General features: G+C 40.6%; 1 protein-coding gene across 3 annotated transcripts; it reads left to right on the top strand.

Moving 5' to 3' along the window:
* Positions 1 to 1425: 1425 nt before the first annotated feature.
* On the top strand, positions 1426 to 16646 carry CAPN10 (calpain 10). 3 transcript variants are annotated; one of them, XM_064164866.1, is made up of 14 exons: positions 1426 to 1504; positions 1990 to 2190; positions 3528 to 3659; positions 3872 to 4068; positions 5368 to 5585; positions 6088 to 6229; positions 8034 to 8200; positions 8742 to 9025; positions 9518 to 9720; positions 11975 to 12027; positions 12145 to 12230; positions 13233 to 13358; positions 13969 to 14014; positions 15794 to 16646. In XM_064164866.1, the coding sequence occupies exons 2-14, from the start codon at positions 2047 to 2049 to the stop codon at positions 16000 to 16002; spliced, it is 2007 nt and encodes a 668-aa protein (XP_064020936.1). In that variant the 5' UTR covers positions 1426 to 1504; positions 1990 to 2046; the 3' UTR covers positions 16003 to 16646. The 3 variants fall into 3 exon arrangements, with proteins under 3 accessions (XP_064020936.1, XP_064020934.1, XP_064020935.1); XM_064164864.1 differs by having other exon boundaries at positions 11975 to 12230; XM_064164865.1 differs by having other exon boundaries at positions 11975 to 12230; positions 13233 to 13432; positions 15794 to 15923.
* The last annotated feature ends 1367 nt before the right edge of the window (positions 16647 to 18013 follow it).

Here is an 18013-nt window from a genome sequence, read left to right as displayed (position 1 = left end):
GCTGTATGCAGGGGAGAAGCCTTGTGTGTCTGTCCAGCAAGCATAAGCAAGGGGCAGAGAACGTCAGTGGTTGGACAGATGCTGCAGTGACCTCTCAGTGTTTCTACTCTGCTAAGATGCAGGTTTGAGAGGATTCCTGAACTGGAAATCCCCACTCTGCTAAGGTGTAGGTTTGAGAGGATTCCTGAACTGGGTATTCCCACTCTGCTAAGGTGTAGGTTTGAGAGGATTCCTGAACTGGGTATTCCCACTCTGCTAAGGTGTAGGTTTGAGAGGATTCCTGAACTGGGTTTTCCCACTCTGCTAAGGTGTAGGTTTGAGAGGATTCCTGAACTGGGTATTCCCACTCTGCTAAGGTGTAGGTTTGAGAGGATTCCTGAACTGGGTATTCCCACTCTGCTAAGGTGTAGGTTTGAGAGGATTCCTGAACTGGGTATTCCCACTCTGCTAAGGTGTAGGTTTGAGAGGATTCCTGAACTGGGAATCCCCACTCTGCTAAGGTACAGGTTTGAGAGGATTCCTGAACTGGGTATTCCCACTCTGCTAAGGCATAGGTTTGAAAGGATTCTTGAACTGGGTATTCCCACTCTGCTAAGGCTTAGGTTTGAGAGCATTCCTGAGCTGGGTTGCTGGTGAAAAGGTAACAGGGAAGATCTCCCTTAACTAAAAGACAACTTCTCCACTGAGGGACTCTGTGACATAACCCTTAGACTCAAAATCATCTTTGTGAGCGTGAAAAGTAGCCTTCCAGACACCCCTCATGTCCTCCCAAACTACCTCAGCCTGTTTGTCTCCTTTTGAACTTACTGAGAGACACTAACATAGGAGATCTACGCGAGAAGGCAGCCTGTGTCTTGGCTCCACAACCTGTGGCAACGAAGGAGGGCCAGTAAGGGGCCTTGCATTGCTGCATGTCTTTCCTTTGCTGTTGTTGTTAATAGTGTCAGTAACTTTCGATGTTTTTCTCTTTGGGCAGTATCAAAGTATGAGAGCTGACTTGTTTCCTCTATCCGCCTAGCCCTTGGACAGCGCTTTAGCGATAAACTCTTCGGAAACGTGGTCTTTGGCGTTGTTTCAGGACACTGCTTTGTGAGGGTCGGCAATTTCTCCGACGGTTTCCGTCAAAACCATCGCGGAGACAGTTTGGTTTCGTTTTCTGTGGCTTCCGAGAGCTGCTCGGGTGTGCACGTCAGAGCTGACCGCTGAGCTTTCCTCCCCCAGCTCTTCTCGGAGCCTGTGCAGCGCCCGTGGGCGCCACCGCGCCCCAGCCTCCCGGCGCCCACCCCACAGGGCCGCCAGGCACGCCGGGACCTGCCCCCTCCCCACTCCGTCGGCCGCGGCGGATTGGTGGAGCGCATATCACGTGCCCAAGCGTCGCCTCTTCATTGGCTGGCGGCGCAATCCGTTACCTGTGGGCTGGGCAGGGCTTGAGGGGCGGTCAGAGGGTGTCCGGCGTTGCCGCGGTAACGGCCGCCCCGGGCATGGCGGCGGGGCGAGCCCCGCGGTGAGGATGTGGCGGGGAACGGGGAGGCTCCAGGGTGGTGCGGCATGTGCGCAGAGGTGGTCTGGTCGAAGCATATTGTGGCGAAGGGTGTCTGCGGCGAGGAGGGGGAGGTTGGGTGGGAGGAGGGCGTGTGGAGGGGCCTAGTTGTGAAGAAAGGGGTGTTGATAGAGGGGGCTTTGTGGGGAGAGGTACAGATTGCGTTGGGTTGGAAAGGGCCCTCAAAGATCCTATTGTCCAGCCCCGGTGCAGTGAGCAGGGACCTCTCCTCGAGGAAGAGATCTAACTGGGTTCCTGCATGTAGGTCACTCCTATTTTCCAGCAAGCAGGGAACCTCTAAGGTGTTATCGGATGCTGATCAAAGACAGCAGTGGCGTGGTTCAGGGTGCTCCGTGGAAGAAAGGAGAGGTCTCCTGTTACTAAATAAATCTGTCTTGCCTATTTGTTTCCTGGTCATAATTCTTAAGTAATGCTTGCTTATATTATAGGTTGGTGGTTGGCAATATAAAGTGGAAATAGCAAAGCTACTTAGGATTGTGCTGAAAATGCTGGGAGAGAAAAATCAAGACATTGTGAAAAGAGACCTTTACATAGACCCCACGTTTCCAGCCAGTGATACCTCTATATTTTTTGACTATTGTACCCCACTTTCCCAATTCAGAGGTGAGATAAGTTGGTTGAGACCTAAGGTGAGTTGTAAGATGAAAATACTGTGGTTTTAGCAGAACTTCACTTAAAAATGGTGTTGAATGCTTGCTTTTGGGTGGTTTTAATTTTTAGGAATAAAGAAGTTGTGAAGCCAGTGAATGTCAATGTTAAATATATTAGTAATGTTAACAATATTTTTAAGTCTGAGTGCTTTGTAGGTTTGAATTAAACCCTGTGGTAGAACTTCTAAATTTCATGACACTAGTAGCAATTCAGGTATTTTTTAATGGATATGTTTCATTAGGCAGGTAACTTGCATACCAGCTTAAAACCCAGCATTGTGTCATTCCAAACTTTCAGATATATTGTGTAACTGTCTTGAAGAACAAGTAGCTGGATTTTAGAGTTTTTCAGAAGTGTGTTGCTGTTTGTGTGTGTGATTGTTGCTTTCTTTTATAATGAGACAAAACTTCTAAGATTCTAACTTTGCTCGTGACTTGCATTGTATTTTAAACATAACAAATGGATTTCAGAGTAAGCCAGGTGAGAGCTGAAAAGTTTAGAATGCATTTCTGCAGTGCTTTCTTTTCAGGTGCAGTATTTATGGTACTGCCTTTGTGTAGAGGGGAAATTAAAAGGTGATAAAAATGTAAGGGGGAAAAAATGCCTTGTCTTTTGTGGCATTGTTTTTATGCCATGCATCTGGGGATGGCTGTAGAACAGTGATTGAGCTGTTGGTTGTCAAATAGAACTGGCAAACAAATGACTTCACAAATCCCAGTGTGCAATTTTCTGCCTTTGTACCTCATACCTTGATTACTACTGAGGACTGAAAGTCTCCATCTCTTGCAGTGCTTACAGGTGAGAGAAGAACCATTTAAAAGACTCATTTTCAGGCTTGATTAAGTGTTCAGACTTTGCTTTTGAAACTACCTCTTTTGCTACAAACAATCTATTTTTATTGCCCTGGGAAAGGTTTTTCTCTCATGCTAATTTGGAGATTTTTTTTGAGCTGGAGATGTGCAATTCAATGTGAATGACATCAGTTCTATCAGCTGATCATGCATCTATCAAAGAGCTGATGGATTATGTTGCGTTCCACTTATTGGTGCCTCTGCTACAGCTGTGTTTGATGGTAACATTTGTGTGCTGAAGTTCATGTGGGAACTAGAATTGCCTCACTTAAAGTACTTGTAAAATAGCTGCAAGGCAGTAATTTCATACTGTTTGCTTAGGCTCTATCGGAAGAGGAAATGTTCTAGAGGTAAAAATTCCCTGATTTTGTGGGAGGTTTCTGGAGGCCTCCCATTCCCTGAAACACAGACTTCCTTGGAATGTCATGCAGGATTTAGCTTAACTTGTTTTCTTTTAATTTTAGGACATTTGTTCTAGCCCTCGGTTATTTTCAAATGACCTGCAGGATGTGCAAGTAAAGCAAGGGATTTTGGGAGACTGTTGGTTCCTGTGTGCCTGTGTAGCTTTGCAGAAGAGTAAATACCTATTGAATAAGGTATAGAGAGGTTTCTTGTTTCACATTTCAGAATTCTAAGCCTCCATATGAGTATCAGTTTTGTTATGATTAGTTTTACTGGTTTTGCTGTGGTTTTTTTTTCCTGTTGTTATTACATATGGTTCATATTCACCATATTTTATACTGGCTTTGTTTAAAAAAATATAATAAAATTGCACTATTTCTCTTGATTTTTGGCTTTTGGCATCTAGGTAATCCCTCCAGGTCAGCCCAGCTGGACAGATGAGTCTTATCAAGGCTGTTTCACCTGTCGAATCTGGCAGTTTGGACACTGGGTAGAGGTGACCATCGATGATCGCTTGCCTTGCCTTGGTGGGAAGCTCTGCTTTTCCCAGTGTCAGACAGAGGATTTGTTTTGGCTTCCACTACTTGAAAAAGCTTATGCAAAGTATGTGAATACAGTTATCAAGAAAAGGGAGTTAAAATACTTGTAGTCCTTCTGCTTACTTTTCTCTGACTACTTTGAGCATGGATCTGTGGATTACTCCATATTAAGTACAACAGCTGATATCATTCCCACACTGGGTTGTGCAGAAGTCACTCTTCAAATTGTAGGTCTGTAAGATGTGTTCCCAGTTGCACGTGAGGTATGATAGTCTTAGGAAGAGAATTATGGAAAGAGCTGCAATGAATTGCCAGGATTCAAGTGGTGGTCTTCAAGTCACTACCCATTGGTCAGTTAATTTTGTTATGGGAAATATTTTACTGGTGTATCTTTTGAGGGCAGCTGAGGGCTCAGTGAAAAATAGACAGCATACAAGTATTTTCATGGAAAGCAATGATATTATCTAAGTTTATGCTAGTAAAACTCCGGCTGTATATGAGTTTCACTGCTCTCTTCTTTGATTGTTAGTTTGTTTTTTAAGAAGAAGAAAACATGTAGCTGCATTTTCAAACATATTTATGTTTTACAATATGTCCATCAAAATGCTCTCCAGATGGCCACAGCAATTTGGAGGCAAAGCACACTGGAAAAGTAGCAGATGTCCAAAGAGCTTGGACAAAAGATTGTGTGGTTGTCAGCAGAGGGCAGAAAAAGACTTTTAAGTATGAAGTAATTGATTCAAGTGTAGATACGTTTTGCTGAAGTTGTGAAGCAGCATGGTAAAGCTTCTGTGTAGACTTGAAAAATAATATTTGCTCTTTTTGGAGATTTTTATCATTCTACCATATTTTATAATTCTGTTAACAGTTTTGGGTTCTTTTGCATCCACTGTGTTGGATAGGGTAGTCTCTTGATTTAATTAAATTATTGAAGGAAGCACCATTCTGGTTTGTCATGTGTGGTGAATGAAGAATAATTGAAGAAGAGGAAGAAATGTCATTTATTTATACAGAATGCAGTTAGTATATGAGAAACCATGATGTGCTATACAAATAATAAGGTACAAATGACTAGCAGAAGACTAGAGCAGTTTCTGTATAGAATGGAATGAATTGTAATAGAATTCCCATCAAACAGTGGAATGTCTGATGGCTTACATAGTTAGATGCTGTATTCTATATGAATAAAAGAATATGTGCTTTCTCTTGCCTGCTTGGAAATAAGAAGTAGGGCATAGTCATGATGGTGATGCAGGGTAGGGTTGAAAGTGATGAAGAACCATATTTCTTTAGTTCTGCTGTATGTAGAAACACTTTTTGGTTGCTGGGTTTATTTGTTTGTCTTCTTTTTTCTTAAAAATAGAGTACATGGGTCTTATGAACAGCTGTGGGCAGGACAGGTGGCAGATGCATTGGTTGATCTGACTGGAGGAATTGCTGAAAGGTGGACTCTGAAGGACCCTGGAAGAAATGCAGAGAAAGAGAAGACTGGCTTGGTTTTGGAGAAAGCAGTGTTTAGAAGACTGATGAATCTGAAGGAACAGTGTGTAATAAGCTGTGCAGTCCTTAATTCCAGACAAGGTAATAGTAAAGTTCTAGAGATTTTCAAAGTAAACATTCCTATTTAACAAGGTTCAGAGCACAAGGCAGCCAGCAAGTGCATAGTGCTGATTGTAGCACTCTACTAGTTTCATAGTGCAATTTGATATAACCTTGGATAAATAAAGATTTAATGATGATACTTGGTTGAGGTTGAATGATTTCTATATTTGATGCTGATACGGTCAGTTCTCAAAAACAGATGCACACTCCCCACCCTTTGAAGAAGCACCTTAAAAAACGTGATGAATTACAACCCTAAGAATTTGTAGATGTTTGAGATCAAATAGTGAGTTCTTCCAAATTTTCATTTGCTGTGTTTCTGTGTAGTCACAAATAAAGTGAACTGTTTGGGTTTTTCAGTGCTAAATTTCCTTTTGTCTCAAAATGGCCTTCTTTCATAGGCTAGTTTAATGTCTATCATTGTAGAATATGGACCAGACTTTTGTTTACTCTCAAATACCATTTTTTTTTTTCTATTCAGGTACAAGTGAACTAGGAGAATTTCATGCCTTCATTGTGATAGACACGTTGAATCTGTCTGAAGTGTCAGGCAAGGAAGTCTTTCTACTACGAATACGAAATCCCTGGGGGAGGCGGTGCTGGAAAGGTCCCTGGTGTGAGGGGTGAGTAAGCTTATTTTCATCTGGAAAATGGAAGTTTTGAAACACAAAGCACATCTGTGAATAGACAAATACTGCCAATAGGCTGCAGCAGAGAAGAGACACTTCAGTTAATGTGCATCCATCAGAGAGAATCACAGTATCAGAGAGGATCATCCAGTTACAACTCCCCTGCCATGGGCAGGGACACCCTACCCTACATCAGGCTGGTCAAAGCCTCATCCATCCTGGCCTTAAGGACCTCCAGGGATGGGCCTCAACCACCTCCCTGGGCAACCCATTCCTAGGTGTTGCCACTGTCATGGTGAAGAACTTCCTCTTCACGTCCAGTCTGAATCTCCCCACCTCCAGCTTTGTTCCATTCCCCCATTCCTGTAATTACCTGATATCCTAAAAAGTCCTTCCAGCTTTTTTGTAGGCCCCCTTCAGATACCTCCTTCAGAGAGGTCATTAGTTTATACTTCTTGTTGGTTCTAAGGCTAATAATTTTAATATTTACTTCTAGAAATTTCTGTTTTCTTTTCATATTTTTTTTTGTTTTATCGAAGCATCTTTTTGTAGAGGTAAACTTAAGACATTGATTTATTTTCTTTCTGTGATTTTTGTGGTCCTTTTTTGTTTTGCAGTTGATCTAAATATTGCTTTTGATGTTTGTGACATAATTAGTCACTTGGCTTTACTCAACTTTTGTCTTTTGAGCTTGTTTCAGTTGCTGAAGACAGAGAAGTATTCTTAAGACAAAATACAGCGTAAGGAAGGATGCCTATTTTTTGTACTTCTGTGCTTTTGTTTCTGTAGATTAATATGAGTAGGAGAAGCTGGAATCCATTAGATACATGAAGAGATCTGTGTGAAAGGAAATGCTGAAATATGTTCAGCTATTCATATAGCAAAATAACAGGAATGAAAGGGCAGACCCTACTAGCTTATTTTGAAAAGCATTAGCATATTTTGACTGTACAAAAGAACATTCAATTCTTGACCCAAGGAGCAAGCTTTCTGCATTCAAATATGGTAACAGTAGGATCCTGCTAATAAAACATGTTAGAGAAATAGGGTAGATTTTTTTGGTTTCCCCCCTGAGTTAGGAAGATTGCTTAATCACATTAATGGAGACTTCAGTTTGGTGTTTTGCTTTCAGCAGAGTTTTGCTTATGCACTCTGTCTATTGTAGTTCCGTTGCCAAATGGTAAGTTGCCATGATGTTGCAAGAGGGTAGCATTGCACTGGGTGGCCTTAGAGCCCAGTTTTATTCAAGTGCAGATCTGTTGTTTGCTATTAATGAAACAAAAAAAATTGAGAGTATTAGCTTTTAATGGTCTCTAAGCATAATGAGGTGTTTTAATTCTTGGTTTATCAGAACTTAGCCAGCAGATTCTTGGGGTTAACCAGCTGCTTCCCACAAAGTGGGCTTTATACTCACTGTGCAGCTTTACAATTCTTTCAGTTACTGTACAGCTTTTACTTTTTTCATTGCTTTTTAAAATAACTGTTCAGATTTTTATTTTCCTCTCAAGCTTCAGACTGCACTGTGTTGTAAGCAAAGTATCTATTTCACCTAGAATTAGGCTGCTGTATCCAATCTGGTGTTAGGTTGTTTCTAAGTTTTCTTTGATATGTTGCAATTTATACTTCATTATCCCTCTCACTGCCTAGCAAAGTACATACAGAAATATTCAGTTCAAGTATTTGACAGTAAGATAAGGAAGCTTCTTTGTTGCCCTACTCCATAGGGTATTTGATGGAATGTGCTTATGGAACTTTATTGGGCAAAGAACTAAATGTTACGTTTTGCCTTCTGTGCCAGTGGTCAAGGATGGAATCAGCTAGATCCAGTGCTTGCCTCACAACTGCTCTCGCAGATCCAAGAGGGAGAATTCTGGGTTGATGAAGATGAGTTTTTCAGGGAATTTGATGAGATTACCATGGGCTTTCCAGTCAATGAGGAAGGACAACTTCAGAGCCTCTATACAGGTGTGGTATGGAAAAACATCTCTTTCATTCAGTAATATGTCAGTAGGAAAGACCAATTTGAATTGCGAATTGATACAACTAGACCATTATTTCTCAGTCCTTCCCTCTGCTACAGACCTGTAGGCCTTTTCTGTACCTGCTGTGAAGAATAGAGGCACAAGAGAAACTGAAGGTCTGTACAGGGGTCTGTGGTATTTCTCTGAGATCTGGTTACTTGCTAGTTTGTTAGTGTTTTCTATGTAGAAGGCTGCTCTTTTGGACACCTTTGTGACATTTTTTTAAAGGTTAATGTTTAATTTTAAAAAAAATCTTATTTCTAGAAACACTTTAATTTTATAAAGATGATATCAATCTGCCATTATCAGTTGGGACATTTAATTCTCACATCTCTTAAAATCTTGGTCATATCTGCTTGGAGAAAGTTTCAGGACTACCACAACATGATTTCTTTGGCTGGGGGATCTCTGTCATGTATCTGTTGTATAAAATTAAGTAGCCCTTAGTGTCTGAAATCTGTATTGTGTTTTTCTTCTTTTGTTAGAGAAAGTGCTGCATCACTCACAGAATCTTTTTGGATCCTGGGTGAGAGGCCAGTCTGCAGGTGGCTGCCGTAACAACAGCAGCTTCCCTACCAACCCTAAGTTCTGGCTGAGAGTCTGTGAAAAGAGCGAAGTGTGCATTGCTCTGCTGCAGAAACATAGGAAATACAGTGCCGACTGGGCTGGAAGGATTCAAAAGCTGACTGACTTAGTAGAGGAAAATCTGTCTTTGACTGAGGGCAGACAGAGGAAGAATTACCAGGCTGTGGGACTGCATGTCTGGAAGGTAATAGGGGAGTGACTTTTTTGTTGTGGCAAACGAGTTTTAAAGCATTAAGAAACATCTGAGTAAAATCATTCACTCCCTGTAGCAGTGACGTGATTCTGCTGTTCACTCATTTTATATCTCTGATTTACATGGAGTGATCCTGTTTTGCTATGCAGCTACTGTGTGTATGAACTGTTAGTGGGCAAGTACTTTGTTCTTATTGTTAAGTGCCAAGTAAGGGAAGTTACCAAGTTCAACTTGGCAACATAAGTGCAAAGTTCCAAACCAGTGCATGACGTTTTGGGCTGATTGTTTGATGACTATAACTGAATTAATTTCTGCTTCTCTCTGATGTTCCTCATATCTGCTGATACTCTTCTCCTTACTTGTTCCATTTAGTAAATATGTGCATGCCTGAAAATGTTTTAAACAATATTTGATCATCTTTAGTTGTATTAAAAACTCCTTATTTTTCCTAAAACACCACACATCATTATGCGTCTATTCTAGGTGGAGAAGAAACGATTTAACCTTCCAAAGACCCTCTCTGCTCCTCCAGTTGTAGGTACCGTCTGCCATTCCTATGATAGAGAAGTGCATGTGTGCTGTGACCTTTCACCTGGCTTTTATCTTGTTGTTCCCAGCACTTTTCTGAAAGATGCTGTAGGAAATTTCTTGCTTCGTGTATTCTCAACAGGAAGGATCTCTCTCAGGTAGGTTTAAAAGAGAACAGAAAATCTCTCGAGTTGTTGCTATAAACCGGTAGATGAGATATAGCCCAAAGTGTAAATATCCACAATGTTCTGAAGGGTTGTGTCAAGCTCCAAACAGCAGCACTGCTTTGTCATTTAATTTACCTAAGTAGTGTTCTATTGCCTTGACTTTTTTGTGAAGCTGCTACTACCTCTTGTTAAAAGTCATAAGTAATCAGTTGAGTAACTTCTTGACTCTGAACTGCAGTGTTTTGAGAAAGTGCCTGTTTTGTAAAAGCACTGAAAAGATTTCAGCAGAACATGTTTCTCAGTGTGTGGGAGTTCTAGCTGGAATGTATTGAAAAATTGAAGATGTACCACAGAGGTTAAAAGCAGCTGTGGTCATTATTGCCCCCAGTGACAGAGGAGGAGAGGAGTATTTTATCAGGTATGCTGGAAAACAAATGCTAACAGATCGTGTGACATGTGAGCATTAAAGCTTTATCTGCAAATAGTGTCATCAGTGGACTCATGGCATAATGCTCACAGCTCATTTTGGAGCAGGTGTACAAAATAACACTGCTGTTTTTGCTGTCTTCTTCAACTGAACCAAAAATTGGTTTTTGAATTAAAGCATTCAGTGCTGACAGTACAGCTGAACGTCTTACTTTTGAGTGCCTCAAGAAATTTTCCAATATTATTATAAAATTCTTGGAAGGATCTCTGCATATTGTGTTCTGGTTGATCTTTTCTTATAACTTCTGACAGAAAAATAGACCTTTATAATACATAGGGAAGATTGTTTCTAGTCCAAGAATGCCTACTTATCCAACAGAAAACATCAGCAGCGTCAGTCCAGAGCTTCTGATAACTTGAATCTTTTTGAACTGTAGCAGACTCAAACTTTAACCATCTCAACATTTGAGTCAATTATTTGTGAGCAATTCTGTGCTAGTGGCAATGGCCCTGAAATAAATACTTAAGAAGATATAACAATGAGTAGTTGTGTGCAGTAAGCAAAGTTTTACCTTTTTTCCCAATAAGCCTGTAAAAATCTGCAGTTTTCTAACAGCTCATGCCAGGTAAGCTGTGTACAGAGATAAAATGTACCTTTGGCAACATGTTTCAAAGCTATTCAGATATTTTTATATTCTGCTAGTACACTATCATCTCCTATCTCTTTGGAGAGAACCTAGCAAATCACACTACAGAGACAGATCATACATTAATCATTTACTCTCCAGAATTTGGGAGCAAGGTGGCATCAAATTTTAGACTCAATAGAAATCTGCAAAATTATCAAGGCTAGTTTTGCTGTTTTGGTGCAAATTGTGTACTTTTAGCATGGCTTCTGTACATGTTTAATCTGTAGGACATGTTATATCTTCAGTGATGGATACTGGAATGGGCTGCCCGGGTAGGTGGTGGAGTCGCCGTCCCTGGGGCACTTCAAGGCAAGGTTGGACGTGGCACTTGGTGCCATGGTCTAGCCTCGAGCTCTGTGGTAAAGGGTTGGACTTGATGATCTGTGAGGTCTCTTCCAACCCTGATGATACTGTGATACTGTGAAAATTTCTATTATTGCTGTTAAGTACAACACGTCTTGGACTAAAACAGAGGTGCCAGTCTGGATGTGTACTTGGAATGGGCAGTTGCAGAATACCCTAACAGCTGTTTTGTGTTCTTAGCTGAAGCTGAACTGGCAATAAGAACAGACAATCTGTTTGAATTTATGCTTAAGTATGGTTCCAAAAGTTGCATAACTGATAATGATGCTAAATGGTTCACATGGCTGTGAAATGCAGTGCTGGGCTAGGATTAAAACAGGGTTAACATTACAATGATCAAGTTGTTAGGTACAATGGTAGTTTCCTCTGACTAAAGACAGAGGGAATACAAAAAAGAATGCAATGTATGCTTTGGATTTGCTGAAGTGCTCATGCCTACTCCAGAAGTCCCTGCCAGCTATGTTGCATTCAAATAAGACAAGTGGCAGAAAGGTATTGAGGAAAAAATGTGGAGGCTGCGTTGCTTCATCAGTGTACAAAAATTTGAGCTGGTTGTAGTGCATGGTTTGTATGGGCTGTGTTCTTGTGGAGTGTTCTGAGTTTTCTAAGGACTTAGAGCTGTAGAACTCTGCTTTTTGCTGTGTTGAAAATTTGGAAGAATTTAAGCTTATGCACTAATCGTTATTTTTTGTGAGCTGTGTTCTAGATTTAGTGAGATTGTGCAGGGTTTGTATGTTTTATTTTCTCTTCTCTTTTCCACTTGGTAGTGAGCTAAAGCTGCCACCCACCAACGCTGCTCTCTGTGAAGAACTCCCAGCAGGTGAATGGGAGACAGTGCAGCTGCACGGATGCTGGAAAACTGGGCAAAGTGCTGGAGGTAGCAGGAACTTCCCCTCCTTCTGTATCAATCCCTGCTTTCCCCTCTCCATTCCTGCAGGACAAGGAAAAAGCAGTGTGAAAATTACCCTCCGTCAGCACTGCCAAGATAGCAAGTGTCGTCCTATAGGTTTCCATATTTTCCAGGTAAGACCTGTGGCCAGTTTGCTGATTTGCCAGGGTGTGAAGGTGAGAGCCTGTCATTTCTGTGCTCCTTGAACTTGGCAAGGGACTTGCTGCTTCTAGGAGAAACACCGACTGGTCCTGTGTTGCATAGCATAGTAACCAGATAACTGGTTCCACTGGATTCTTCCAACTCTATAAATTAGTTTTAGAAACGATGAACTCTTCTGAGGATTGGCAAAGAATTTTCAGTGTCTTAGCGACTCAGGGTCAGACTTCACCATCTAAAAAACTTATATTTTTTCATCTCTAATTCGTTCATTTGTTCATTGGCAAATTGTGTTGGAAACTTAGACAAGGTTAGAACTCAGAAGGACTGTATATGTCGAGCATGTGATCTGACAAACAAAATATGAGTTGATCTGGGCAAGTGTAGGTTCTACATGTGTGTGCCAGTGATCAGCTGCATGAATGTAGGATGGGAAGCTTCTGGTTAGGTGGCTGCTTTGCAGGGAAAGAAAGTTTAATTTCAGAAAGAGTGCTTCAAAAAAAGTGTGTCTTAAATAAGCATTCCTATAGCTTCAAATAAATGATATGTGGAGAATGATTAGCATTTTTCCTGCTTGTAGAGACTGAGAGAAGCCTAATATGATTTTTTAGTACAGGAAATGCCACTGGAAGGAGGAGGAACATAATGTTCACCTTCTCTGTGAGGTGAGAAACAAGGGCAGTAGGCTGTAGCAAGGAAGAGTGAGGTTAGACAACAGAAAAAGCTTTTAAGCTAAGTGGGTAGTGGGTTGTGTAAACTGTCTACAAATATGCTAGGAATGGTTTATCTGTACTTGATACTGCCATCTGGGTTTCCTGGAATCCTTCCCATTTCTCTTCTGTAGCTCTGTGCAGCACAGTGAGTATTTGAAGGTGGAATAGATATAGAACTTACCATGCTATGGTACACCAGGCATTCATTGTTGTGGAGACTGAAATATATGAAGAGATAGGAATGTTCTTACTCCTTTTTTGTAGGTGCCTAACAGCAGTTGGAAACCACATACTTCCTCTTTTCTACACTTGGAGCCACTGATTAGCTGTGTACCTCATTGCTACTCACAGGAAGTGAGCCAACTTTGCAGACTTCCTGCAGGAAATTATGTAATTATACCTTCTACCTACTTGCCCAATACAGAAGGCAATTTTACAGTGACCATAGCAACCAAAATAGACAGGTAAAAATATGTTGCTGTCAGTTTGCATTTCCAGTATTTCTAGTGCATGTATTACAGAGTATTTGGAAGCAATAACTGTAGTGATATGTTATATCACTATCATTATTATATCTGGGTATTAGGATTTATGCTGAAATCTTCCTAAGCTTTTTAACAAACGCTTGTTTCTGAGAAAATGCAGTGAATAGCAGGCAGTATTCCAGGCAGTTCTTCCTGATGTGCATAATAACAGATCCAAATCAGAGTTTTGTAGATTCTAGATTGCATCAAAATTCCATAAGAGAAGGGATGTGGAGCAAAGCTTAGCATATAATGGTCTACTTCTCTGGAGACTTTCACAGCCAGCCTGGACATAATCCTGTGTGGCCTGCCCTAGGTGATCCTGCTTTGGCAGGGGGGTTGGACCTGATGATCTCCAACCCCTAACATTCTATGTTTCTGTGATTCTATGATACTGCTTTTGAAGTGGGGTAAATTAATAATGTTTACAAGATCATTACATTAGAAGTAATAAATTTGGTTTGGGTTTTCAACAGGAAGCGGATTCACAGCCGGGAGACACTTGGACAGGTATTGCAAGAAGTAAGTGATAATGTTTTTAACTTTGAGTGTTCTAAAGGTGCTGCAGAGGCATCTTCAGGTATTAATTAATACTGAGAATTGTACTGGACTGGATTGGAGTGGACTGGACTTTGAAAATACACCATTACTTGCTGCAAACTGATAATCAGTGAAGTAGGTAGTCTTTGATGTTTTGTTTCTCAGCCAGAAAAGTAACAATTGCTATCAGCTAACAAAATTTGTCTTCTCACGCCACTCACATATGAAAGCTTCTGTGTGGCTGTTTTATTAAGTCATTATTTACTCCCTCAAGTCATTCCACAGTACCTTCTTCTGCTGTACCATCTGTGAGAAGTTGGACTATTAGTGAGTAGGTGATAGTACTTGACTTGTACATTCACTTTCAAGAGTGTAAACACTCCTTATGCAACTGGATGTGTGTATTCATTCTTGATGTCAATGTAGAACTGCCAGCTTTCATTATATATTGTATTATTCCTCCCTCTGATTGGCTTTGATACTGAGTTCCTACACACTGTGATTTAGAAATTTTAGTTAATAATATGATGTTGTAAAACTTAAGAAAACACCACTAAAAGAGAAGAGCAGAGGAACAATCCAAAGCTTAGCACTCACCACGCTAGAGCTTAGATTTTCATTTGTTTTCTCACAGCAAGCCCATAAAGCATCCTACCCTTAGAATCCTTCTCAGTGTGTGAGCCATTCTGATCAAGTTAATGCCACCTATTTACTGTTTTGATGTTGTCTTTGCTCATTTAAATGTGCATGTAATAGTGAAGGGATGGATGGTGATTGCTGGGTGCCTAACACTTAAAGTGTTTTTACTAGGTAGGAAGGAGACTATTGAGTGTATTATTTTAACAAGTATTTATGAACCTGATTTGGTTCAAAGCATGTCCTTGATGATACCCTGCATATTAGGTGAGAACAAGACCACCCAGATAGTTGGCTCTCTTATTTTGAGGTTTTAATAAAAACAAACCAAAAAACTTAAGGAAAAGCTTTTCATCCAGGATTAGAACTGGTTTACTAATTTTCTCAATGTAGGTCATTGACCAATGACTACATTTTGTCCTTAAAACCACACAGTGTGGATTTTATGTGCTTTGCAAAAATGGGTGATGACCTGAATGTGCTTTCCCCATGGTGGTTATTTAAATATTTAGGAGCTGAAGTATGTCATGAAGTCCTTCATTGCTCCTGTTTTGCAAGTCCATTATTGCTTAAGGATATATTGAAAGATAACACTTATGTTATCCCATGAAAGTGGTTGAACTTGGACAAAGGGTGCTTTTGGCAACAAGGGAACAAGCGGATTCTTTCAGACTTGAAACTTTGAAGACTTTGGAAATGGCAGTTACAGTTGTCTCATCAGAGGCAGAAATTAATATCTGAAGCTAATCTTCAACAGCATAGTCTTTTCTAAAAGTTGGATTTTAAATCATTCTTGGGACTGGCCCCAAAGTGTGAAAGAACTCTGCCTTACAGAGCAGCAGGGCAATTGATTCCTAAGGGGTGATGATAACAGGGCTGGATATCAGTCTGTTTTTCTGAGAGGTAGTCTATGTGTTTTCTGTTGCTGAGATGATGGGGTTTATGAGGATTAGGGTGTTTTAAGATGTTTCATAGGAAAAGCTTGCATTTTTGCCTTAATTTCTAAATCTTCCTTTTCTCTCATTCACTTTGGTTCCTTAGGACTTTCTTTTTTCTTAATGAAAGAGTTAATTCATGAAATGTGGTGGGTTTTTTTTTTACACTGCATTGTTCATTTTCTTACAGATTTCGTTTACAACTGTGATGAAAAGATAATCTGGAAATCTCATGCTGTCCTTTTGAGAAACATCAGAAAGGTGAGGAATGCCTCACCTCTCACCATTGTCAGTTTCAAATGGAATAACAAGATGCTTTCAGCCCAGCTGATTTTTCATTGGTACGAACTATCAGGCCTGCAGTCACTTCTTTGTAAAAATACCTCCTTAATCATGTAAACTCTGCATACTTGCTCTTTGTGTGGTTTTTATGCAACCAGCATTTTACAGTAAATCTTCATAAGGTACCTCAGTTCTTTAAAAGTACAGGTGAAGAATGCGTGCATGTTCCAGCGGTTTTAGAAGAAACCCAGAAGACATAGGTGCATTATTAAATAATCCTTGGGGAAAAAAGAAACAATAATAATCAAGCTGACAGAATAACTTCAGGGGACACAAAGGAAAGAAACTGGAATCTTTTTTTTCAGGTAGGACTTACCTCAAGAATGATTAAAATACACTGGAGCAGAGAAAGTCCAAGTTTGTATTTTACACTGCCAGTCATGCTGCTGAGCACTTTATTATATGGGCCTTTCATTGAGCCATGCAAATGGTGAGTTGAAAAGAAGGATTTTTTTGGGGTGAGTTTTTCTTTGATGAACACCACAAAGGAGTAAGATAAGACTTGAAAAGTTACTGTTTATGAATTATCCCATCAGACTGCTTTTGTAAATCTGCAAGAATGTTTTCTGCAAGGTCTGCCCTCACCCTAAGAATATGAAGTTTGAGAGTTTTTTCTTAATTTATGCTTGAAAATATTTCTTACTCAAGGAGGATTTTTTAGATGTTATATTTTCCTCAATAAAAATGGAGTAATGTTGAAAGCTTTATGGTGTCTTTTATTAAAAAGGTGAAAGCTGTCAATGATGTCATCTGCATTTGTCCTGCATAGCAAACTTTACTGTGTTAGAGGGAGGGAACAAATGGAAATATTTGAGAGGAGAATCAGGGTTTATGTTCAAGAAACATAACATTTTACTTCTGCTTTTAACTAAATCCTAGCATAATTTATGCTTGCTCCTGTTGAAGTTTGAAAATTCAAAGCATCTGGGATGCTTGCAGCTGAATTTTAAGTGATCAAAACTTTGAGCATCTCTTGTGAAATGATGAGACAACAAAAGAAAGCACTGTAATAAATCTTTACTGTGCCTGCTCTAACAGCTGTTGGCATCTTTGTTTATTTGCTTCATTTCGTGATAGGCTGTTTATTTCCTTTCCAAGAGGGAGTGTATAAAAATCATTTATATATAATAATATATTAATTCCTTCTCTGGACACACTCTGGAACCTCAATATCTGTCCTGGGCCTCCTCTGGTAGACTCATTTACCACCTGTGATAGGAAGTTATATTCCACACACTCCAGGAACCTCTTGGATTGTTGCTCCTCCACTGTGTTGTATTTCCAGCAGATGTCTGGTAAATCCAAGTCCCCCATGAGTATAGGAGCTGGTGATTTGGAGACTTCTGCCAGTCACCTGTAGAATGCCTCATCAGCTTCCTCATCCTGGATGGGTGGTCTCTAACAGACTCCCAACAGGATATCTGCCTTGTTGGCCTTTTCCCCTAATCCTTACCCATAGGCTCTCAGCCTTACCATCGCAGCTGTTGAGTCTACACAATGCAAACACTCCCTAATGTACAGTGCCACCCCACCGCCCCTCCTTCTCTGCCTATCTCTTCTGAAGAGCTGTTCATTGCACTTAGTCCAGTCATGACAGTCATGCACCACATGTCCATGATGGTAACTGTCGTAGCTATCCTGCTGTACAATGGCTTCTAGTTCCTCCTATCTGTTGCCCATGCTGTGTGCACTTGAGTTGGGCTTTTGATTTCACCCCTGACACCTCTAGTGAGCTTGGGTTTATTTCCTTCTCCCTCTGAATGTAGTTTAAAGCCCTATCAATGAACCTCAACAACTTGTGTGAGAATGCTCACATCTTTTGAGATAGCCCAGTGCTGCATCGATGTTCCCATGATCACTGAGACCAAAATTCCTCTTGTGGCACCAGCCCCTGAGCTATATGTTCATCAGCTGTGTTTTGCTGTTCCTTTCGGTGTTAAGTGCAGTCTTCCCTGCTACTAAAGGTGCTGAAGAAAACACCACCTCTGCTCCTCATGCTTCAACCAATTGCCCCAGTGCCCTTAAGTATTTTTTGGTTGCTTTTGCACTTCTGTACTTGGCCTCGTGG

The sequence above is a fragment of the Pogoniulus pusillus genome, chromosome 26 (genome assembly GCF_015220805.1).
Source record: "Pogoniulus pusillus isolate bPogPus1 chromosome 26, bPogPus1.pri, whole genome shotgun sequence".
Taxonomy (NCBI): domain Eukaryota; kingdom Metazoa; phylum Chordata; class Aves; order Piciformes; family Lybiidae; genus Pogoniulus; species Pogoniulus pusillus.
Note: the sequence above shows the minus strand (reverse complement) of the source record. Positions and strands in the feature narration are given on the sequence as shown.